At 41.8% G+C, this 25,209-nt stretch overlaps 1 protein-coding gene across 8 annotated transcripts in view; it reads left to right on the top strand.

Moving 5' to 3' along the window:
- PHACTR1 (phosphatase and actin regulator 1) overlaps positions 1-25,209 on the top strand; it is a 585,520-nt gene that overhangs the window by 336,017 nt on the left and 224,294 nt on the right. For all 8 annotated transcript variants that reach the window (XM_015135539.3, XM_028846699.2, XM_077998524.1 and 5 more), the window contains 1 exon segment: positions 8,063-8,227. In XM_015135539.3, the coding sequence (XP_014991025.1) occupies positions 8,063-8,227 (165 nt within the window).

Raw genomic sequence — 25,209 nt, 5'->3', positions numbered from 1 at the left:
TAGAATCCCCCCTCCTGTTAGGAGGAAATGCAGAGTGCCATAAACCACATTGGTCATGTGGCCTCTTTCTGATACAGTGGCCTATGATTCCAAAACCAGTAGAGCTACCTTCTTGCTTTCTTTAAAATTGATACATCTTAGGGCACCAGGATTTATGGATGTTCTTGTATTCTTCTTAGCTGTCAATTCATGCTTCAGGAGCAAATTAACAGAAACATGACTTGGGCCATCTTTGGACCCATGGACCCCTGAGTTTCCCTTCCTTCCCATCTCCCCGCATTGTATGTCAGCACAGTGTTTTCCCAGGCGACCACTAAAGGGCAGCTCTGCCTGTTCACAGTGCAGGAGGCGGCAGCACACCTATGATGAAAGCATCCCTAGGGACTTGCTCCTGGCAGTGACTAGAGCTGCCTTTACCAGGCAGAACTCTGTAGAAGCCAGAGACAAAGGAGGAGGTTGGCCAATCACCTGAGCAAATCTGTTGAGAAGTTTGGGTCCAGGTATATGCAGCTTCCCTCCCTTCTCCCACCACCTCCCAGCCCACAGGACTCTGTCGTATAGGCATGCACACATTATTGCTTCATCCCGCATGAGGACTACCATTCTTGTAAGCAATAAGATTGAACTCTCTCAATGTAAACGCTGACCTCCCCCTCCAGAGACATAGTGGGGAAGACTGCCAAATGTCATGATGTGGCGTAATGGTTGCGTCTGGGGTGTGGGTGGTGTTTTGTGTGGAATGTAAATGGAATTTCCTCTGATGGTTCCCAGGTAGAAAACATAGCCACCTGTGTGTCCAAGCAGCTGAGGAGCACCAGAGCTCCCTCCTCCTCTCCATCCCCACCAGGACTTGCGTTACTCAAGTCATCCAGTCTTTGGATTCAGACAGATAACCCCTTAGTTAAATGTTGCTGTCTCATTACCACGTGCTCAGCCAGTATCAGTGTCCACAGCTTGGTGCTAATACATAAATTGGATCCCTCTTTGACTGGACGCTAAGGGATGGGGAGGAGGAGGGTGGTGCACAGAGGTGCAAAAGAGCCTCAAAGGAGGAGGTGAGGGCAGTGAAGGTCAGTGATCCTCGTACTCACCAATGTTAACATGAGCACTCAGGCATCGTTTCTGTGTTTAATAGCTCTTGGACAACACAGCCTTGTTGATTTATCTCCTAGCTCCTTCGTGGCGTATATTTTTCCTTTAACCAGGCAGCCTCTCTGTGCTAAAAGAGTCTCTGTTGTCCCCATTGTTTTCCCTCTTTAATACCCAATCGTTGTCCCACCCACTCCCCACTTTAAGTCCCCATCCCATTCCTAATGAAACCAGATAGGCACTCTGGAGTTTTAGAATAAACATGTTTTACTCTTTTTTAAATAAAAATCAAAAAACAAAAAAATCTTCTGGTTAATCAATTCTAGCTTGTCAGAAACTCTTCCAAGAGATCCAGCCTCTATAAGAGTATGGTATGACTTATTCTAGAGTGAAAAAGGAAAAATAGTGTCCTCATATGATAATTCATATTAACCCTTCATTTGTTTATGATAAGGTAGCTCTGAAAGTGACAGTACATTTATAAAAGGGACCTTTCTGAATGTCTGGGCACCTGTGCGGCATCATTTTGCAGGACAGGAAAAGGCAGTGCACGCCAGCCGTGGTGGCTCACACCTATAGTCCCAGCACTTTGGGAGGCCAAGGCAGGCGGATCACATGAGGCTAGGAGTTCAAGACCAGCCTGGACAACATGGTGAAACCTTGTCTCTGCTAAAAATACAAAAATTAGCCGAGCGTGGTGGTGCATTCCTGTAGTCCTGGCTACTCGGGAGGCTGAGGCATGAGAATGGCTTGAACCTGGGAGGTGGAGGTTGCAGTGAACTGAGATCGTGTCACTGCACTCCAGCCTCCAGCCTGGGTGACAGAGCAAAACCCTGTCTCAAAAAAAAAAAAAAAAAAAAAAGGCAGTGCTGCTTCAGCATAGTGAGCTGACAGCCTAGCTTACCTCCACTCTGATCTTTGGTTCCCATTCCTAGGGTGGTGAAATAAGGGGGATATATAACCCCTTCTAATTACAAGCAAAAGTGAAGGTTATCAGATCCTGCAACAGAAACGTTCTGTTATTGAGTTCACTTAGGATTAAGAAACAAGAATCCAATCTATGAGAATCTTAGGTCCTCCAAAAACCCTAGGAGCACTTAGCACATGGAGAGCTCTCCACTAGGGTCCCAAATGGGCTGCGCTCCTGCCTCTGGTGCTGACTCTGACTAGACATGAGATGGCACAGACACCGTGCTTCCTTCATTCCAGGTTGCTCTCTGGGACACTGTATGACTAGCACTTTCTAGGCCAGCAGGAAGCCAAGGTGGTGCCATCCTTGCACATGCCTTTTGAAAGCCAAACCACCATGAGAAATATGGTGTACCTGAGGAGTGCCCCTGGCCCAGCTCCTCCCACTTCAACAGAGACCATATGGTCCATAAAGCCTAAAGTACTTACTATTTGGCCCTAGGAGCCCACCAAGAGTCATCCCAAGCTGCCACAAGGGCTGGGGTTCAGAACACCATCAGGCCTAGGTGCTTTGGTTCTTGTTCATTAAAATCATGCACACATCAAGTATTTTCTTTCTAGCCTTTCTAAGGAGGAAGAAAAATAATCTCCTAATCATTTCCACCCTATGGATAAAACAAAATCCAGTTTTGTCATAAATGGGAGCCCAAACTGTGTGGTCCTTTAAAGAGCATTCTCTTGGGTGGTAGAGCAGGAAAGACCCCAGGAGTTTGCTTGCCCATGGCTCGCTCCTTACTTCACCCTTCTGAAGGAGCTCAGCTGCCCAGCTTCCAACGTTTTGATTCAACATGCTCAGTCCTGGCAGTTGACATTCAAGCTGATTCATGTGTGGCTCAGCATTTTCTCCAGACAGCATAAGGTAGCCACCTTTGAGCAGGCCGAAGCGAAGCTGTCTTTACATGCTCCATTTCCAAGGAAGGCTGTTTGTGATTCCAAAACATGGCAGGCTGCACCTTGCTCTCCCACTTGCCTTCATCCCTTTCTTTCTCTGGTTCCTGCAGTGGGAGAACACTTTATTCTGAACCCTTGTTTTTTTTGTTTGTTTGTTTTGTTTTTTTAACCCTTCCTTTTCTTTTCTCTCTCTTTCTCTTTTTTTATTTTTTTATTTTTATTTGTGTGTGTGTGTGTGATGGAGTTTCACTTTTGTCACCCAGGCTGGAGTGCAATGGTGCAATCTCCGCTCACTGCAATCTCCACCTCTTGGATTCAAGCGATTCTCCTGCCTTAGCCTAAGTAGCTGGGATTACAGGCACCTGCCACCACACCCAGCTTATTTTTTGTATTTTTAGTAGAGACAGGGTTTCACCATGTCGGCCAGGCTGGTCTTGAACTCCTGATCTCAGGTGATCCACCTGCCTCGACCTCCCAAAGTGCTGTAATTATAGGCGTGAGCCACTGCACCAAGCCTTCCCTTCCTTTTCAAACTGTATTCACAAATTGGCTCATTCTTGAGCCATCCTCACACTTAAGCCTTCCAATATCATTATCTCATGGCAAAGCTAGCCCCCATCATCAAATGAATTGAAGAAAAATGTAATGGGGTGATTAAAATATAAATCAACTAAACCTAATGTGATCCAGTCTGCTCAATAATCTACTGAATTTAAGAGCTAAACATCATGAATTTCATAATAATACTTATTAAGGATTCATTTAACTACTGAGTTATAATTATACCTTTATAATACCCTCTGTTCCTTGCCACTCTTGGTTTTTCAAAGACACTTCTAATTTCATATCATTATTTTAATGGGGCAATTTCAGAATAATTTGTATCCATTTCTTAAAGATGTGATTGTGGAACAGCCTTTTGGTTCTCATGGCACTTTTTTTAAAAGACAAATAACGATACTTATTTTCTTACCTCTGAAGATGTGAGGGAATGAATTGAATCAAATGCAGTTATCCAGTTATCTATTTAATAAGTCATTATTGAGTGCCAACCGTGAGAAGCAAACTCAGTATCAACCCTGAATAATTCCTCTCTTGATTTTTTTAAAGGATTCTGTGTATAATCTCTCTTTAACCTTTAGCAGATGTTTTATGTTGGCTGAACTCAGAGAATTCTCAAACTGAATATTTTTACAACTTCACCTTTTGTGTCTTAGGCTCTCTTGAGAATCAAAGAATGATAGGAAATCTTCCAACCAAATGCAGATACCCATCCCCTTGAAGACCGCTGGCATCCAGAGATCCCGGGATGAGCTGCTTCTACAGGGAGCATTTCATTTTGACTACAACCCGTGTTTAGAGAAGTGCTAGAAGATCATTCTGAGCAGCTTACTCAGGTTGAGAGTAATAAGTCAGGCTGTTTTAATACAAAAAATAGGTTATTTCATGGAGGAAAAAAGCTTGAATAAGTGGTTATTGGCCTTGTCTGAAGGCTAATATAGGACATTAGAACTTCCTACCGTATGCTGTGGGAAGCCACTTGTAGTTCCTACAAGGAACAGACTTCTAGTGAAAGTATCCAATACAGGTTTGAAGGCAGGAGAGTAAGTCTGGCAATGTAGGTTTGGAGACTTGTAAAATCTGGACAAAAGCAACAAAAAGACTATTCACCAAGGTAAGAAATGCGGGGGAAAGTGATGAGTATGGAAGAGGTGACCTTGGGAGAATCAGACCTCTGGACTGTGGTGACTTTGCTTCCCTCCTCGACTCAATACCTCTTTGCTTTGGTTTCCCGCAATTATCACTACTTATGTGGCTCTGCTGACATTGTTGAAGAAGCACCAACTCGAGCAGCTGATGCCATTTAAAAAGCAGGATGCTCAAATTCAGTGTTACTTCTGAGGCCATTTACTTGCCTGATTTGATTTCTTTTTTATTCCTTGTCGTAGCTGTGTTGTTGATATTGTTACCACTCTCCTCAGCCATTCCACAGCCGTACTTAAAACCTTCTGAATCTTTTATCTTCCTCCTTTAGCCTCCAATAATCCGTTATTTTACCACTGCTGCTAGATTATTCTCCCTGAGGCCCACATCTGATCTATGCCATTTGTGATCAGACACTTCAGTTCAGACTTTCAATCACTCAGCATAAAATCTTCTGATCACTTATACTTTTGTGTACTTTTGATCCCACTTCTCCTCCTTCCTAAGAACCATGTTTTCATACATGTCTCAGCCTTTATTCTACATCTTCGGTCTCTCACTTTCCCCTGGCTCTGGCAGCTCAGCCTACTGACCCCCAAATCACGTCTCTCCTTCCTACCTTGGCCAATTTCCTCTCAATAGTTCTTCATTACCTCAGGAAATAAAGTTCTAAGCCCTAAAGAGCCTTTGCAAAAATACTGAATTATCTGGCTGCAAAGTTCTTGTCCCCATTGAGCTGCCATCCTATTCTGCTTCTTCCTTTATCATCAAGTTCTTTAAAACATGTAAAATCATCACATTGACCTAGTCATGAAAACTAAAAATGGTAGCCATTCTCACTTCCTGGCACTTGCTCATGTTTATCCAGAGAGTTACCAAATCTGCTGATTCTCCCACCTGGCTGAATCTCATCTTTTCTTCCTATCCTTCTATCAGGCTCCTGCTTGAATCCTAGTCACTGTGATTGCAGTGTCCTCCTGATGGTTCTCGCTGTCAAGGATTTCTCCATATTCCGAGTCAGGTTACCTTTGCCGCTGCAATGATATTCCTAAGAAACAAAGCTAGTTGCATCCTGATCAGGCCGACTCCCCCATTCTCGAGTACCTGGCATGGAATGTGGGGGTTGGCCCTTCTCGATCAGGCTGACCACCCCATTCCATGCCAGGTACTCTTGATCTACTTTACCGGGTTCCACTCATTATTTTTTTCCCCAAAGCAAGTATCTTCTGGCACACTCTATAATTTATTTGGTTTCAGTGTTTGCTGTCTGCCCTTCACCCTACCTCCGCATGTGAACTCTATGAATTGGTGTTTTTATCTGTTTTGTTTACCTCATAGCCTAAGCATCTGGTACAGAGTGAGCATGCAATACATTTTGGTTGAATGTAATAATACCAGTTTCCCATTTTCAAATTCTCCTTGTCCCTCTGCTCAGAGGGTGAACCCCAAATGCCAATTCATTTCAAGAGCTTGCATGATCTGGTTACAGACCCTCCAACCCCACTCTCTCTCCATTAGTGCTTCATCTCACCTAACGTCACTGAGGCTCACAGTTGACTGAGTTCCTTCAAGTCCCCAGACGTTCTGTACTTTCAGCCCTCTCTGTTCCTGTTGGGTCTGTTTCTCCTCCCAGGGATCCACTTCTCCCTCTTCCCTTTGCAGGGAGAACAGTCCCTCGTCTTTCAAAACTTAAGCCCAAAGTGACCTCCCTCAAGGTCTTCTCCAATGCTGTGAAGCAGAATTAGTTGCTCTCTCCTCTTCACCTCCATTGAGTTTTACATCGTAGCTCTGTTGTGGTATGTTCTTATACACTGATCCCTCTATCTCCTCCTTGGAACTCTGTGCTCAAGACTGGTTTTCCTATGTGTCTTCCCCAGAAATGGTCATAGTGTCTGGCAGAGATTTAAGTGGCCACTTAATTAAATGATTGAAAAAAGGACCTCCCAGTGCGTTGAACCAGGTAGTAAAAGGTTTAAGTGCCTTCTTCATTGCAATATGTCCAAATCATGGCTGTCCTCACCCCTAAACCTGTGCCCTCCCCTGTCTCCCTTATCTCTATGAATGAAGGGTACTACTCTGCTGACCTGAATCTGGGAATTGCCAATGATCTGCCTCCAGTCCTTCAGGTCACTCAATCAGTCACTAAGTTCTTTTGACTTTGCTTCCGACGTGTCTCTCAATTCCATCTGCTTTCTTTCAGTCCTGCTGTGGGGAGCTCTTACTAGCTTATCACATCTGTCACCAATAAAACTGCCACAGCACACACTCAAAATTCCATATGTATTGAATGAATGGATCTCCTGAGTTAAAACTATGTTCAGACCACAACAAGCAGACTATCATTTTTATGTGGTCATTGACAGGTTGAACTTGCAAGGAATGCATAGGTTGCAGAAGTCTGGATGATTTTTTTTTGAGAGACTATGGTCAAGGCCAAACAAAGTGGTTTGGAATTTGCCATGGCTTCAGATACCGTTTTGCTTTCTGGGAAGTTGAATCCATGCCCTCAATTTTGCCAAAGAGCTTGTTTTCTCCGATTATTCCTTTCTTAAAAATTCAAGTTGGAGTATTGGACTCTGTAAATATGGAAAAGAGTTAGTTTTATTTCATGTGGTAAAAAGAGGTTGGGATGATTGTGACCTTTAAAGAAGGGTCCACTAGGCATTATGAGATTAAAAGTCTGAATATGCTCAAGTGTTCCGTTATTGGGATTAGCGTAGATTTTCCCTAAAGATACCCCCAGCTCTCAATTTCTAAGAATTTTTTTTTTTAGCAAGACTCTAGGGAAAGAAAAACTAGTGGAATTAAGACAATTGTAAAATCTAATGGAAGTGTGAGTGATTCTAAAATAAATCAGTAATCCTAAAGTACAGTCACTTGCTTAACAGATTTCAGTGCTGCTGAAGGTCTAGGTAAAGCCAGGTAGTAGGAAGTAGAGAGCAGTGGGTGTTGGAGACATTGGCTTTGGAATAGACAGTTGATAAATGTTTTCTGTCTTCTTTTTTCTCAGCAGACAGTGCTGTAGTGATTGCATTTGCCAAGTCTCATTTGAGAAATTGCTGGACCAGTAGTTACACTGACTCTCATTTGAATCTTCTGGTGGCCTCTCCCTGTTTTGGGCGGGAGTCCTTGACTTGTCCAGAGAGCTCTCCTCCTCTTTCTCTTCCTCCTCCAGCCTAGGTAGTAGTTGAGCAAATTTGGCTGGGGTGTTCTGAATCTCTACGGTTTGGCCAACTGTCCTCAGCCTTCAGAACACACTGGTATGACTTCCATTCCAAAAGGCAAAAAGAAACTCTGGTCACGTGGTTTCTGTTATCTGTAACCATGGAAAATGTTGGCCATCTGTGAGGCTCTCATTTTAACACTCTTTTTCTCTCTTTATTTTCATCTCTTTCTTGGAAATAACAAGCTGAGGAAGTGGAGAGGCTGGCGGCGATGCGTTCTGACTCCCTCGTCCCAGGCACCCACACCCCACCCATCCGCAGGAGAAGTAAGTTTGCCAACCTGGGAAGGATTTTCAAGCCTTGGAAATGGAGGAAGAAGAAAAGCGAAAAGTTCAAACACACGTCAGCAGGTAGGATGATTTGTTTTTTCATTTCTCATTGGGTGTTTGTTGCCTTCAACTCTATTATCTTAATTAATAGAATTTAATTGCAATAGACTTTTTGAACCAAAGGGAAAAAAATATCAAGCCTTGGACTTGCCCTTGTCTTTAAAAATTCTTCAATATGACCAAGAATGACTTTTATATCCTATATGTGTTTTCTCATTTCTCATGTTTTTTTGTTTGTTTTTAAATTAAAGAACCATCCTTTTTATATGATCTATGAATAATCTGAATTTAGAACTCCACCTTTTCTATAATTGAATGCTTTTATTCTGGCATTGATGATCCATTTATTATATTCAATGTTATTTTCACTATTCCAGTAAAAGTGAACACATAGCAGAAAACAAGTTATATGGTTACTGGCAGATAAGAATAGGTTATTTCATGGAGGAAAAATCTTGAATAAGTGATTCTTGGGCATAGCAGGAAAACAAAGAATACAAATGAATCATTGTAGTGGCAAAGATAACTGTACAGTTTGTGGCTCAATGAACACCAAAGAAATGTGGGGAAAGTCAGCACAGCTGAGGGGTTAAGAGCACAGATCCTGGAGCCAGACTTCCTGGGGTGGAATCCCAAATCTGATACTTGCTGGTTATATGATCTTGCTCAGTTTATTAATGCTGTACTTTAGCTTCCTCATCTATAAAAATAGAAGTAAGAAAAATACCTTACATGAGTTAATGTTTGTGGAGAGTTCGTGTGGCATCTTAGGTGGATATTTTTTCAATAAGTAAGGGTGTGCAGAGGGAAATGTGCTACAGGGAAAGACACAGAGTTTTGACTTCGCCCCATTGGGTCTGCAGTCAGATAGTGGAAGAGCTATATAGATTCTCTTTGGTTTTGGTCGGTTTGGGCTGCCATAACAAAACACCATAGACTGGGTGGCTTAAACAACAGAAATGTGTTTCTCACAGTTCTGGAGGCTGGAAGACCAAGATCAAGTTGCTGCAAGATAGGTTTCCTTCTGAGGCCTCTTCTCTTGTCTTGTGGGCGGCAGCCATCTTGCTGTACACTCACATCACCTCTTCATTTTTGTGTGCACAGAGAGAGCATGTGCGTAAGTGAGTGTGAGCAGGCTGGCGAGAGTCTCTCCTTATAAAGACACTAAATCCATCATGAGTGCCCTACCTACATGACCTCATCTAATCCTAATCACCTCCCAAAGTCCCCTTTCTCCAGATACCAACACATGGGGAGTGAGGGTTTCAACATATGAATGTGGGAGGGTCACAACTAAGTCCATGGAACTTCATTTTGATTTTTCTAATCACGTGCCCAGTCATTGCCAAGGCTACCCTGGCTTGAAGGCTTTCATTTCCTTCTTCCCTCTACATCCTCAAAAACTCAACCTGCCTTCTCGCCTGCTCAGAATCATCACCTCTTCCATTTCTTGGGTTTCCTCCTGCTTTGCCTCACACCCAAACTAACCTTGAAATAGGAGATGTGCTTCTTGTACCTGAATATCAGTCCACAGATCTGAGAATTTTAATGCTAATCACTTTTGGAAAATAAAGAGAATAACATAGAAAAGCGGCAGAGTCTTGAAATCTTAATTCTCATGGTAGCCATGTTTTCTGACTAGCTCATGTTTTCTGACTCTGTTTCTTAGATGGAAGCCCCACCATGCTGATGTTATATTTGTTAATTCCTGAGATAAGAATGAATCTCTGAATTTCATAAATTTCTAAATCATTTCTCATATAAGTCCCACCACTCTGGCTCTGCATTCTCTACTCTCTCAGTCGTTGTACTGGTTCCTTAAGGTGTCGCAAAACCTGTAGGTCATTTGTGCATCCCTAAAAACAACTGAGTGATTTACAAGTGAACAAAACTCCAAATGCGTATCCTCTGCTGAGTGAGACAGGAAAGGGCACTTAGGTCATTGTCTCAGAGAGAAGAACTCTAAATGAAATACATTCTTTAGGCAAAGTAAGATGTAAGACACTGAAACAAGAAAGAAAATGGGAGTGTTTTATAAGCATTGAAATATATATATATATATATATATATATATATATATATATATATATAAAACAAAGATGCCATAAGGTCTCTTCCTGACTTTGCTAAGCGAAATGGTTTGTATATACATTTCGGTAATTGTCATTTGTCAGCATGAATCCCTGAATGATGGAGTGGTGGATGCATTTCCTCCTGGCAAGTCAAGGGCTTTGTTTAGTACATTTGACAAGGCCACAAGGCAAAGCCCTGAGGCTTCTCACATGACCCGTTATGCCAACTTCTTCAAGACATTGGAAAACTTATCACCTGATAGGTGCAAATACAATGGCATCAGATTACTCAGGAATTATTAAACATCTTCAAAAATTTTGTTTTAAGCTCATTTGGGAGAAAGAATAAAAACATGCGACAAACAGAGTTGCTAACCTTAAATCATTTTTATCATTAACGATCATAGCAAGTTCTTGTGATCTCTATGGCCAGACTGATGAACGTGGCAGGTGAATGCGATATTTGTATGCAGTTTTGTTTTGTTTTCTTAGAGACATTCTGCTCCTGAATTAGAGAAAGTAGAGAATACACTGGAGAATACCTTTATATCATGATAGATGGATGAGCACATGACGTAACTAAAGATATGCTAGTTTTAAAAAAGTTGGCCAGACACAGTAGCTCTCTCTTGCAATCTCAACATTTTGGGCAGCCCAGGTAAGAGGATCCCTTGAGCCCAGAAGTTAAAGATCAGCTTGGGCGACATAGTGAGACCTCATCTCTACAAAACATAAAATTAGCATGGGGACACATGTCTGTAGTCCCAGGTACTCAGGAGGCTGAGGTGAGAGGATTGCTTGAACCCAGGAGTTCAAGGCTGCAGTGAGCTGTGCTCGTGCCGCTATACTCTAGCTTGGGTGACCAGCGGAGACACTATCTCACACATACAAAAAGCAAACTTTTCCATGTGTGTATAAGAGTCATATCTAAATAAATATACATGAGAATTGGTTGATTGAGGGAATGTTCGTTGGTTAGCCAATTTTAGCTGGTATACATATCTTTGTCTTGTATGTATGTGTTGTTAAAGGAAAAGTTATTCATTGATGCTTGTTGAAGATAAGGCAGCCTTTATTCAAGACCACTGAGAGAAGTATAGGGACCACTGCGATCAGGTCTTGCAGTGGGAGAAATGGTCAGGACTCAACTCTGATACAGCATGGGCAAGTGGGAATTTACAACCAAGGAGCAGAGTGAGGGTCCCTGGGTGGAAAATTACTAAAAGGAAACATCAAGAGTAAGGGGGATTCTGGCTAAGCCAATGTAACAGGATTCTTGCTGAAGACAGGCCAGGGTGATCAGCTATCACCTGGGAGATGGTGGGGACTGAGGAACCTGATGATTAAATAATGAGAATGATCTGATATTGAAGATGGGGAGATTCTGGTTAAACTGACTTACCAGGATCCTTGCTGAAATTGGACAATGGAAAGAAGAACATGGAAGGCCAAAGTCAGGCTCAGTGAAAAAGAGTTCAGGGTGGGGGAAGGGAGAATGAAGAGAAGTTGGTTAATGAGTACAAAACTACAGTTAGTTAGAAGGAATAAAATATAATAGATTAGACTATAGTTAAGAATTTTTTATAAATTTCAACTAGCTGGAAGAGAAGAATTGGAATGTTCTAACAAAGAAAAGATAACTGTTTGAGATGATGGATATTCCCAATTATCCTGATTTGATGACTATACATTGTATACATGCATCCAAATATCACCCCTAAATATATACAAAATGTATGTATTTATATACAAATATATATCAAAATGTACCCCCAAAATATATACAACTATTGTGTATTAATTTAGAAAAAAGGAAAAAGGAGTTCAGGGGAGCCTGAGTAGACTTTGGTTAATGAGAAAATCTTACTCAGTCTATGTCATATCCTTTCATATATACAATATTATCCACCTTTTTAAATACAAAGGATAAGTCCATATAATTGTATTATTTATTTGTATTTAAAAGTATATCCTTCTTTGAACACACAAAAAGGCATCAATACAGTGTTTACTTGGCTTGTTATTGTTTACAGACTGGGTTACATTTATAATTTGCCATGATTAGGTATACTGTGGTTTAACTGTAACTTGTTACAGGGGCTTATGTGTCTCTTTGTAATTAAATTTCTGGGTATACCTTTATACAAGGAATAAATTGCAATATTTGATAGTAAATAGTGTACCTTATACAAGGGGACACTCAGAAATCTTGTTTGCTCTTGTATAGCGATAAGAAAACTACATTGGAAAATTATGATTTCAACGTTTCCCTCAATTTTGACATCAACGTTTACATGAATGTTTTGAACTTAGACCTCCACTTCGAATGCTACTCTTACATCTTTCCTATTCTAAGCTGAAGGCTGCCATCCTTAAAAGGTCCTGAGCGTTAAGACCCAGAGGCTGAGCTCCAGGTGGTGGTGAAAGCACTATTAAGACAAGGAGCAGCTCTCAGCAGCAGTCCTGCATCACAGGATGGCAGGAGGAAAACAGGAATGGGTGAAACATAAAGTAATGGGTCTTCAGGGAGACGATCCCCACATGCCTTTCAGTCTGCCCTCTGAGGCCCTGCCCAGGGCATGTGAACCTGTGAGCCTGATACATTCAGCTTCTTATGTGAATCTGCAGTGTTGTCCACAATGCGTCTCCACACCTGCCCCAGGAATGAAGACAGATGATAACATCCCCTCTGAAATAGAACAGGCAGTGCCTCCCCAAAATAGTCAACTGCAGCGATCTTATCCAAAATCCTTGAAAATGAGGACTGTATTTATAGAAAAGTAGAACTGGCAGGCAGAAACTGTGAAGACACCACTGAGTTATGCTTTTATTTCCTCTTGACAGAAAATCATAAGCTGCAGGGGTTGGCCCTGGAAATCTACAATATGTCAGAATTCCCTTTGTGCTTCTAAGATTTTTCTGCACACCTAGGGTCTTGGGTTTTGGTGGGGAGAGAAAAACATGAAAAACTTTTACTAAGTGTCTACCACATGCCGAATGTCACCTGGCTCCGGGTATATAGCTGTGAGCTAAACCAGACCTAGTCGGTGACCTCCTGGCATGCACGATATAGTGGAGAGACAGCTGGTCAAATGTTGAAATTACAAAAGTAAAGGTAAAGTCACACCTGTGATAAGGGCAATGAAGGAAAGGTACTTGGGAGAATGAGAGGGGGGACTTCACTTAGTCTTGAGGGGTCAGGGAAACTTTCCTAAGGAAGAGAGGTTTGGGCTAGAGTCTGAGGAAAGTATAGAAATGTAGAAAATGAGCAGCAGAAAGAGCTTGTGCAAAGGCCCTGTAGTAGAAGAAGGAGAGGTGAGCAGTCTAGGAGAGCGAGAAAGACCAGTGGCTAGAGAATGGAGAGCTGAGTGTGGTGCGGGCTGAGGCTGGAGAGGTAACCAAACACCAGCTCCCCACTGATTCTGCCTTGTTTAGAGCAGATTCAGGCGTGTGAGTGGCTGCAGACAACCAGTGCGAGGCATTTTGCAGATGATAGTAGCCTGAACTAATGTGTGGTAGTAGAAAGGGATGGATTTGAGAGATTTTATAAGGAACAAAAGACTTAGTAACGGGGCAAACATGGAAAGGAGAGATAGAAGCAGTGTCACCTTTGGAAAGGAATGTTCCATTTTGACATTTGGGGGCAATATTATTTAGTCTTAAAAGAGAAGGAAATCCTACCATTTGTGACAAAATGGGTAAACCTGGAGGGCACCAGGCCAAGTGAAATATACTGGGTACAGATGGACAAATGTGGCATGAGCCCACTTCCATGAGGTATCTGAAAGAGTCAAGTAGAAGGGTGGTTGCCAGGGGACGGGGAAGTGGGGAGTTGTTTCTCAGTGGCCATAAAAGCTCAGTTATGCAAGATGAATTAGTTCTAGAGGTCTACTGTATAATACGGTGTCTCTAATTAACAATCCAGTATTATGCACTTAAAAATTTAAGGTGGTAGATTTTATGTTAAATGTTCTTACCACACACACACACACACACACACATACACACGCAAAAAGCCCACAGAGGGACACAAGGAAACTTTTGAAGGTGATGGATGTGTTTATTACCTTGATTGTGGTGATATCTTGGTTGGATGCATACGTCCAAACTCATCTACTTGTATATGTAAACATGCAGTTTGTATACAATTATACCTCAATAAAGTTGGCAATTTTAAAAATAAAAAAATTGTTTTAAAGTGTAAAGTTTGACACCCTAATGTTGGTTTATGGTGGTGACTTTACGTGAGATGAGTACTTTAGAAGAGTGACAGGTTTGGGGGTATGATTCCAATTTTAGATGTGTAGGTATGTGCTTGAGTCAACTTTGTGATATCCAGAGTTGGCAGTTGAATATATGGAATGCAAAAGAGAGGTCTGGGCCGGTTATGTAAATTTCAGGTCATTTGCATATGTATAATAATTAGAGTGATGATTACATATAAGATTGGCTAGGAAACAAGAACAGAATGGAAAGAAAAGAGGGCCAAGGACAGTCTTATAGACAAGGGAAGATTATTGTCCCTAAGACTAGATAGAGGAGGAGGAGCCTGTAAAGGAGATAGAGAGGCAGTGGCCAGAGAGGTAGGAGGAAAACCATAAGCCTAAGATGAGGTGGACACCAAGAACAGAAGGCATCCAGGAGGCTACAGTTAACTGTGTTTAATACGATGAAGTCAAGTGGAAGAAGTACAGAAAAATGTCCATTGACACTAGTGGTTCCACTCAACTAGAGATTATTGGTGACTTAGCAAGTGCTGCCTGGATGGATTGTTTGGGGCAGATGTCAGATTAGTGTAGAGTGAGAAGTTAGTGGGAACTGGGTGAAAATGGGATTAAATTTTTGAGAAGTTCAGCAGTTAAGTGGGTAAGAAATAGGACAAGATGGATGATGGAGGAAATCTATTTGTGTCTGTAGGGGGTTGTATGTGTGCCTTCTGATTTGTCACCATTGTTTGTCATCATGCAAGAGAAATCAAGAGGAAAAGCAAATGTGAAAGAGGCAGTAGAAGGAGTTAGAATATATCAGACAGAAGAGATAGGGTAAGGGTGCTGAGAAGTGAGGAGTAGATGGGTTACAAGACACAGAAAGAAGGGCCGGTATCAGAAAAGGAATGAACTCCACTGCAATCAGAGGGAAGCTGCAGCAGTAGATAGAATGATTACATTTGGTGAGCTCATCCAGTGGTGACTGAGTTTGTCTAGGTAATAAGCGAGGTTATCTCCTAACAGGGAGAGGAGGAGAAGAACGTACAGGGTGAAGTCCATTCCAGATTGATGATTATGACTCTGCATGATACTGATGACTTTTTTTCACTGGCTTTTGGCTGTCCTGGTACAGCTAATAGTTGGGTCCATCCAGAACTGGAGTTTTGCCAGATAAGTAGAAAGAAAAGGAGGGCAAGGGAGATTGAGTTAGTTTCCTAAGCTGCTATAACAAATTACTATAAACTTGGTGGCTTAAAACAACAGAGCTTCTCCTGCAGTTCCAGAAATCTAAAGTCAAAGTGTTGGCAGGGTGGGTTCATTCTGGAAACTCTAAGGGAGAATCTGTTCGTGCCTCTCTCCTCCCTGCCAGTGGCCACTGGTAATCCTTGGTGTTCCTTAGCTGGCAGCTGCATAATTTGAATCTCTGCCACCACCTTCACATGGCATCTCTCTGTGTCTCAAGTCTCTCTCTTTCTCCTTTTCTCTTATAAGGATACCAGAAATTGGATTTAGGGACCACCTGCATATCCAGGATATTCTCATTCAGATATCCTTGAATTTGTTATATCTGCAAAGACCTTATTTCCAAATAAGATCACATTCATGGGCACCAAGGGTTGGGACTTGGATGTATCTTTTGGGGGACACAGTTTGGCAGGGGACCCACTGCAGTACTGAATTTTAGATAGCACAGGAAAGGTCCAGGGGAGTTCAGAGGAATTAGAAAAAATCAATAAATATTAATTTCCAAAGAGGTCAAAGAAGTTTAAATTGGTCAGTGGGGACAATTGCAGAAGCAATACAGATCACGAGCTGATAGGTAAACAGCTGCATTCTTGAATTAGTGGTTTTTAAGGTGGTACAGTTATAGAGACAAGATAAAAACTCAGACCATGGGAGTGGACAGTTGAGGTAGAGGAAAAAGTTAGGAAACTGGAAATTGCCTTATTGAAAACATGGTAAATGATCCTACTTACTAGTAGACTAACAACTATATATGTTATTTGCTGAGTTTTGTGCTGACTTAATTTGCCATTTTCAATCGAGGAAAAAAAGGAAATTTCCTCTTTGGTTTTTGCATTCAACTAATTTTGAATTGATATTTTCTCGGAAAAATTTTCTGTTTTTCTTTTTCCAAATTAAGATGTTTTGGTCCATCATATTTTTAAGCAATAAAGTACTGCAGTTCAATTGATTCATAGAAAATCAAAACCATAATTTGCTTTTGAATGTTTCACTCCAGCTATTAGCATAGCCACCTGATATAGGTAAAGTAGTACGATAATTAGGCAGCAGCTTCAGATACAAATAATTGATTGCTTGTTCATCTTCCATGCAATTGGGAACCTGTGAAACGTAGCCTTAGTCTGCCTGTGTCAGCCTCACCTAAATGATGGCAATAATGAAGGGCTGGGCCGGAAATACGTTGGAAACTTTCCTGATACTCACGACAGTGTCCAGAAACAGTCTCCTTGCTTTTGCCCAGTATTTTATTTGCAACACAAGACTGATGTAACAGTATGTATGCACAGGAAAGTCTTTAGGCACTCAGGTGAGCATAGAGCTCCAGCCCTCTCCCTAAGCCCCCTCTGCCTAATTGTCATTTTGCCGTAGGTTCTGTTTATCCTGAAATCCCCCAATCAAACAAGAACCAGCCCTTAACCCTGGCCTGTTAGCCAAACACTTCGCCTAGTTTCCTAGCTTCCCCTTTCCCACAGGGCTAGACTCTGCTTCCCTTATTTCTTCCATCAGTTCACCCAGAGTTGCTTATGACTTTAACAACCACTATGTCCCAGGAATCACTTCCATGGAAGCCCACATATCTAGGATTATTCTTCTTTAAATAAAAATTCTTGGATAGCCAAGGCAGTCTACATTGGATTCTGCCTTTGGACCTGATGGTGATAGGCTTCTGGGCTGTTCTGGAAGAGTCTGTTCCTCGTGTCCAGGATGGTTGCCCTCCACGCTAACCCCAGATTTCTCATTCTTCTGTCAGGAAACCCTAGCATTCCATCTCATTGACAGAGTACATCTGCAATTCTTGGAGTAGAAAAATAAACCCATAGTTACATCATGTCTTGCCTTGACATCTTTGTAGTGTGGGATGGAAGATCATTGTTAGTAAAGGGAAACATGGCCTCTTATCCAGCATAAGACTAGCTACGTCCACCATGAAGACTCCATGCCCCGTCACTGGCATAACTCTTGAGCTGGAAGCTTAAAGCAAAGAGACAAAATTGATAGGTTGAAAAAAATGAATGATTATGAATAGGTTCTGATGTGCTTGAAAGATGAAGGATTACAGGCCTTGCACTCTAACTTAAGTGCTCCCTTGGTGTTCCTGTTTCTCAGTCTAACAGAATAACATAGTCTACTTGTTCAGAGCCTAGGCTGTTGGACTTCTGTAAACTATAGGAGGTTCATACACGATACTAGCTTACTGTATTGAATTTATTTATGTGCCAGATGCTGCCATTGTTCATACGAAATCCATACCATTGCAATAGTGAGGACGGACATGGCCCCTACCTCCCAAAGGTTATGGTCTTAAAGGGAAAACAGATAATAAAGCCAGCAATTACAATAAAGTAGAAGTGAAGTGATAAGAGATGTACAGGGGCTTTGAGAGCTTGAAGGAGACATACCCAATTGAGTGGCAAGTTACCGGGAAAGGTTTGCTAGACAAAGGGATGTTTCACCAAGGGGTTAGCAATGCATGTGAAGAAATCTCTCCTGGTAGGCAGAACGGAATGTAGGAGAACCAGGGAAGAGAGGAGACGTTAACAGTCTACAGCTTAAAAAGAAATTATGGCCGGGCACCTTGACTTATGCCTGTAATCCCAGCACTTTGGGAGGCCAAAGCGGGAGAATTACTTGAGCCCACGAGTTTGAGACTAACCTTGACAACACAGCAAGCCCCCATCATCACTGCAAAATGAAATGAAATGAAATGAAATGAAAAAATAAAAATTAGCTGAGTGTGATGGCGTATGCCTGAAGTCCCAGCTACTGGAGAGGCTAAGGTGGGAGGATCACATCAGTCCAGGAGATCAAGGCTGCAGTGAGTCATGTTTGCACTACCACACTCCAGCCTGGGCAATGGAGCAAGACCCTGTCTCAAAAAAATAAAATAAATTATGACTTGAAAAGGATTGTTGGGGGAAGGACAGAGAGTAGTGAGAGATGAGGCTGAAGAGATGGACAAGAATCTGCTCGTAAAGGGTCTTATGAGGTATGTTAAGGAGTCTGGGTGTTATCCTAATGCAATAGGAAATTATGAGAGGACTTGCATTTTAGAACAATTATTCTCTATATTATGGGAAAAGCTTGGCGTGGCACCAAGTGGTGTTTACAAGTTTATAACATAACAACTTCTATAAATGTTGATGTTGTGTTGGTAATGAGAGAAAATTTACTTGTGATAGAATTAAGATGATACCTCATTCCTGTCACATCAAATGGAATATCGCGTCCTTATTGATTCTGATAACAAGGAAACTGGTTAGCAGGTGGTTGATTATAATGTTGGGGAGAGAGGGAGATAGCCTAGACTAAAATAGTGACATTAGGAACTGAAGACTGTGAACAGATCCAAGAGATATTTAGGAGACAGAATGAGCAAGACTTGATTACAGATTGGATGTGGAAGTGGGGAGAAGAACAAAAAAAACCACTCTTTCGTTTCTCACTGAGCAATTAAATGGATGGAGGTATGTTCTGTGCGGGAGTTGCGCGAGGGGAGAAGAAAAGACACACCCACGATACCTTTAAGGGTAAACAAGTTTTATCCCACGTAAATGGCAATGCAGCTATAATAAGCAAATTGTATAATATGCAAATGAATATAATAAATTGCAACAGGAAGGGGAGAAGGGAATATACATATATATATATATGTATGTATATATACACACTCGCCAGACTATGGAGGATTCACCACCAGACCGGGAAGGAACAGCCTGGGCTCCAGAGTCAGCCACTCGTGCGTGCACAGATGAGGAGAGGTCTCATGAAGCTTCAGCGCGATCTGGGACCCTAGGTCTTTTTGTAACGAGTTGTTTGGCATGAAGCCCAGTCAAGAAGGCCCTTCGCGACTGGGCTCAAGGAACACAAAAGTCAACTTGATTTTCGCGATTGTCTGTTGTTTTTCAATAACTAATGTATAGGAATAGATTGAAATAGAGATTTCTCCAAAACAGCGCTGGATGAATGCCTTAACTCACCTGTTCCGGGACTTGGTGACCATTGTTTGTGTCCATGTACAATTGAGTTCGAGTTTAATATTTAACTTTCCCTCCACATTGTACCATTGACTAAGTCAGGGACACTGAAGAGGAGCAGATTTGTGAGGGAAAAAGATGAATTTATCAGAGAAGGCAGATGGCCCACTAGAGTTTGGAGGAAAACTAGGAGGGACTGGTGGTCTCGGTGAACCAGAGGAGGAGAGGGCTCCAGAAAGAAGAGTCTACTCTGGCAGATCTTGACAAGATGGTAAGGACTGAGACGTGTCTGGTGGGCATAGACAGCTCATCATTGCTGTCCTTTGGGATTATGACTTTAGGGAAGCCACGTGGCTGGGATTTAGATAGCATATGGTTGAGGAGTAATTGAGAGGAGAGGAAGTAGTCATCTTCTTTTAAGATGTTGGGTTGAGAGGGGAAATGAGAAATATATAGTAAACATCAAAAGAGGATGTGAGCTTGAGGGAGATGTTTTTTAAGATTGGTTAGATAGTAAACATCAAAAGAGGATATGAGCTTGAGGGAGATTTTAAGATTGGTTAGATTGTGTCAAGCTGCAAAATTTGCCTTAACATGGCTGTGGCATTCCCAGGGAAATTGAAACATCAGCAAAGTGACTGTTAAGCCAAATAAATATATTTGCACACATTTTTCAGCAATGACAATTCTCGTGACTAGGAAAAACAAACATGCAAATAATCAGCACTAGTTAGCATCTGATTTTAATAAGAAACTATCAAACCAAGTTGAATAGCCTTCAGCATCTGGCCAGATCACATATTCCCTTTGGGTGAGTGATTGGAGCATTTCATTGGAGGGAGCATTTCATTTCTTCTTAAAAAAAAAAAAAAAAAAAAAAAAAAGATCCAGCATAGATAAGCAAGGAATATTCTTAGCTGCGTATTCATCATGACTCAGAAAGGGAACATCTAGTGGTTAGAAAGCAAAGTAGACTTAATGGTCCTGTTTTATGTTTTTAAAAACATCTCTAACAGGTACAGGCTAAAAGACTATGGCAATCCGTTACCTTCTAGGGGTGGATTGTAAAATATGTAATTATTTCTTCTCAAAGCGAACTTTATCCAGCACTTTCTGCTTGTAAGTCCAGGCTATGAAATCCTTAATCGCATTGACTCTGCTGATATCCTTTTGTCTTCTAGTGTTGAGCGGAGCACCTGGTACAGAATAGGTACCAGATAAGTACATATTGAACTGAAAGTCAATAAGCCAGCCAGATATTAATATATTTTTAAGTTTCTCTGTTTACTAAGATCTGAAAGAGGAGAGGAGGTAGGATACTTAGGGTACTTATGGATGCATACGATGGAAGGTCCCAATCTTTGAAGAATTTGTCATCATTCATGATTGTTTTTCAGTTTTTCATAGTCGTGCACAGGTTAGGCTAAATGACAGCGTGTGTTAAAAGCTCAGGTTGTTTGCACAGAATTATTGTCCAATTTGGACAATTTGGGTTATCTATTGCTGTGTTACAAAACCCCCTAAAACATAATGGCTTGAAAACAGCAACCTCTGTATTATCGCTTATGGCTTGGGGATTGACTGGGCTCAGTGAGATTGTTCTTCTGCTGGTCTCTCTTGGGGTCTCTCATGCATTTTCAGGTAGATTGCATTGGAGTTATCTGGAGGCTCACTAAGGTGCGAGGAAAGCTGGGCCGCTTTCCCTGTTTATGTAGTCTCAGGGCTTTTCCATGTGGTTTCTTCCTATGGTCTCTCCAGCAGGGAGTTGAGGGCCCCTAAAAGCACAAAATAAGATGCTTCCATGCCTTTTAAAGGCTTAGGTACAACATTGGCTTAGTATTATAGTCACATTATTCTAATGGTTAAAGCAAGCCATGGGGCCAGCCCAGATTCGTTGTTGGGTGGACTAAACAAGGGTGCGGATGCCAGAACAAGGTTCAGTGGGGCCCGTCTTTGGAAGCCAGCTACTACCATTGTTCAAGGTGTGGCAAGACAACAGCTGCTCCTTGTTTCCTTCTTCCCAGGTAGGATGTGCTTCAACAATGTTATATTGATGACAACAGCAGGAGCAATCTTCCGTTGTGCTCTGCTCATGTTACTGTGTAATACGAAGTATACTTGACCTTTTCCATGACTTATGGACTTGAATCTTGTACCAGACCTATATAGTATTATTAACTTCACTTGACAGACGAGGAAACTGAAGCTTAGGGAGATTAAATAATTGCCAGTTAGAAATAACAGAGCTAGAATTTGAACTTAGCCCATAGTCTTCTCAACTGTATCACATTTCAGATCCATGAGGGTGGAAATCAATAATTCAGATGTTTTAAAACGTAATTCTTCTGCACATAACAATGATATTACAAGATACTTTCCTTTTTAAACATATGTCTATAAAGAAATGTGAAGGAAGAGAAAATCAAAAAACTGACACTGGAAGCCATGATACGAGTCTTTATGGAAAACCTTTAAAGGGGAAAGTCAAGGTGTAGCATACTCATCTTTGTAGGAACCCCACAGCATCTAGTTCAATGCCATGTACTTGGAGGATGCACTCTATTTGTTGAATGGCTAAGAAAGAGTAAATTGATACTGGCACGAAACAAACATTCAAAATCATTCCATTTATGTTTTCAATATAACTATCTCTTTCTGCTGTATGATATATAGGAACAAAATATGCATAGATTAGGTAATCAGACAGTAATTACAGAGGCCTCAGTGGTTGCTAGATTTGGGGCTAGGCACAGAAATATTTCTATAAAAAGATACAAACTTTTTATTGTATGATGTATGTGTGGCTACTTCTAAGATAAGGAGTTTTATGGGAGAGGTGATATAGACTAGTGGTTAGGGGTCAAATTCTGGAGCCTGACTGCTGAGTTACCTTGGCCAAGTTTTTTGTATTCTCTCTGCCTTAGTTCCTTCAACTTTAACATAGGGATAAAACTGGCACCTTAGGCCAGGCACGGTGCCCCAGCACCTTTGGGAGGCCAAGGCAGGTGGATCTCCTGAGGTCTGGAATTTGAGACCAGCCTGGCCAACACGGTGAAACCCCACCTCTACTAAAACTACAAAAATTAGCTGAGCATAGTGGCGTGTGCCTATAGCCCCACCTACTCTGGAGGCTGAAGCATGAGAATTGCTTAAACCTGGGGGATGGAGGTTGCAGTGAGCCAAGATGGCACCACTGCACTCCAGCCTGGGTGACAGAGTGAGACTCTGCCTCAAAAACAAACAAACAAACAACAACAACAACAACAAAAACTGGCATCCTATAAATTTGTTTGAAGGATTCAAAAAGAAGTTAATTGATGGAAATCTCTTAGAATAGTACCTTGCACGTAAGTTTTATCTACCATTATTTTTTCTTCTATACATGCATTTGAAAAACACAACAGACATCTTAGAGTAAGGAAAGGTTTATTTCCTATTTTCAGTCTGTGGATGGTGTATGGATAACTTCATGATTCTGATAAGCTTCTCTTAGATCTAGGCAGTGTTCACTTCAGTGCTGAGTTTAGGAGCCTGCCTTTAGACACATTGTACAATTCCACAAAGCTGGAGTTTTGTTCCTTATTTTCCTGGGTACAAGCAAGTTTCTTCACTAAAGTATTTCCTTTTCTCTGTGAATTTACAATTAAGTGAACAAACACAATGGCCACTGAGGAAGTGCCTTATCCTGTTTCTCCTTTGCTATGTCACGGGCAGAAATATGCACAATAGAGGAAGAGATATTCTTGGGAGGGAAGGTGAACACTGTATCCTTTCAAAACGCAGAAATTGGTAGCAAGTCAGAAGGCTCGAAAACAGAAGGTATTTAAGTGGAGCGACCTTGTACTTTACGTTCCAAACCTGGGCATTTCCGAGAGTGAAATGGGGTGCTATAACTCCTTAGGCTGAACAATAATCTGAATGAGGCCTATGCTAAGGAAAGCAGGGAGAATATGGTCACCCTATACAAAACCACAGAGACAGAAGTGCAGGCCCTGAGGCCAGTGCTGTTTTACAAAGAAGAAGTGCCAGTTAACTTTCTTTTTTTTTTTTTTTTTTTTTTGAGACGGAGTCTCGCTCTGTCGCCCAGGCTGGAGTGCAGTGGCCGGATCTCAGCTCACTGCAAGCTCTGCCTCCCGGGTTTTTATGCCATTCTCCTGCCTCAGCCTCCCAAGTAGCCGGGACTACAGGCGCCCGCCACCTCGCCCGGCTAGTTTTTTGTATTTTTTAGTAGAGACGGGGTTTCACCGTGTTAGCCAGGATGGTCTCGAACTCCTGACCTCGTGATCCGCCCGTCTCGGCCTCCCAAAGTGCTGGGATTACAGGCTTGAGCCACCGCGCCCGGCCTGTGCCAGTTAACTTTCAAAAGAAAACAGAAGGCATCACTGGATCCCAGACACAGCAGAACATTAAGATGGCCCTCCACTGTCTACCATCTCAGTTAAATTAATTAATGGAGTTGAGTATCTTTGCTTCTGTACAGAATTGAATTTCTTTGTTCCCAGTCCTCACACTGTTTCTGCCACCTCTCTTGTACCTCTTCTGCTGAATGTCTTGTCTGGAAATTCTGTCCCAGTGCAGTTTCTTTCACTAATAATTTATTCTCTATTCCTTTAACACTTCTTTTTCTCTCCAAAGTTCTGATGGCTCCTGTCATCAGCTCCCATGCCACTAGGTCTAGTGCCTCTGCCCCACTTCCAGGCCCCTAGACATGCATGACACGCATGTCTTACCACTGCCTCTCCTTGGACCAACCTGGGAGTCATGCCTGACTCTCCTTGAGTACTTCTCTTCATGTTCAACACGTTGTTCTTTCTTTATTCCTCTTCCTCTGCTCTAGTTTTCTTTCTATTCTTTCCCTCTCCTTTTCTTCTTGGAACACTCATTTATTCCACCTAAAGCTTAGATGTCTCCTAAGTTCTTTTGGTTTCCTTCTTCCCAGGGAGAATGTGCTTCAACAATGTCATATCGATTGACTGGAGCAGGAGCAATCTTCTGTTGTACTCTGCTCCTATTACTATGTATTAATAATATGAAATACACGTGACCCTTTCCGTGCCTTATGGACTTGAATCTTGCAACGGGCCTATATAGTTTTATTAACTTCATTTGACAAGTGAGAAAACTGAAGCTTAGGGAAACTAGATAATTGCCAGTTAGAAATGACCAAGCTGGAATTTGAACTTAGCCTGTAGTCTAAGGCTACAGTGCTGGTTTCCAACTACATGGCCGCACTGGACTCAGATCTCTGTTGGCAGGTCCAACTTCTGCCCGAGACCAGCCCTCTGCAGAACCTCAAATACGTATGTGTACACCAAATTCCTCATTTTCACCCTAGCAGGCTTCCCCTCCGATAGCACCCTGACTCTATGAAATGGTTATCATTGCCTTTGAGGACACTTCTGAATTAAGCCTCAGTTTCATTTCCCTATCTAGTCGAATTACAGATGTGCCCTTTCATTTCTTCACTTTAATCTAGATATTCATTGGGGTCCTGTGGGTTTCCC

The sequence above is a fragment of the Macaca mulatta genome, chromosome 4 (genome assembly GCF_049350105.2).
Source record: "Macaca mulatta isolate MMU2019108-1 chromosome 4, T2T-MMU8v2.0, whole genome shotgun sequence".
NCBI classification, from domain to species: Eukaryota; Metazoa; Chordata; class Mammalia; order Primates; family Cercopithecidae; genus Macaca; species Macaca mulatta.
This window is presented reverse-complemented; position numbering and strand designations above follow the sequence as displayed.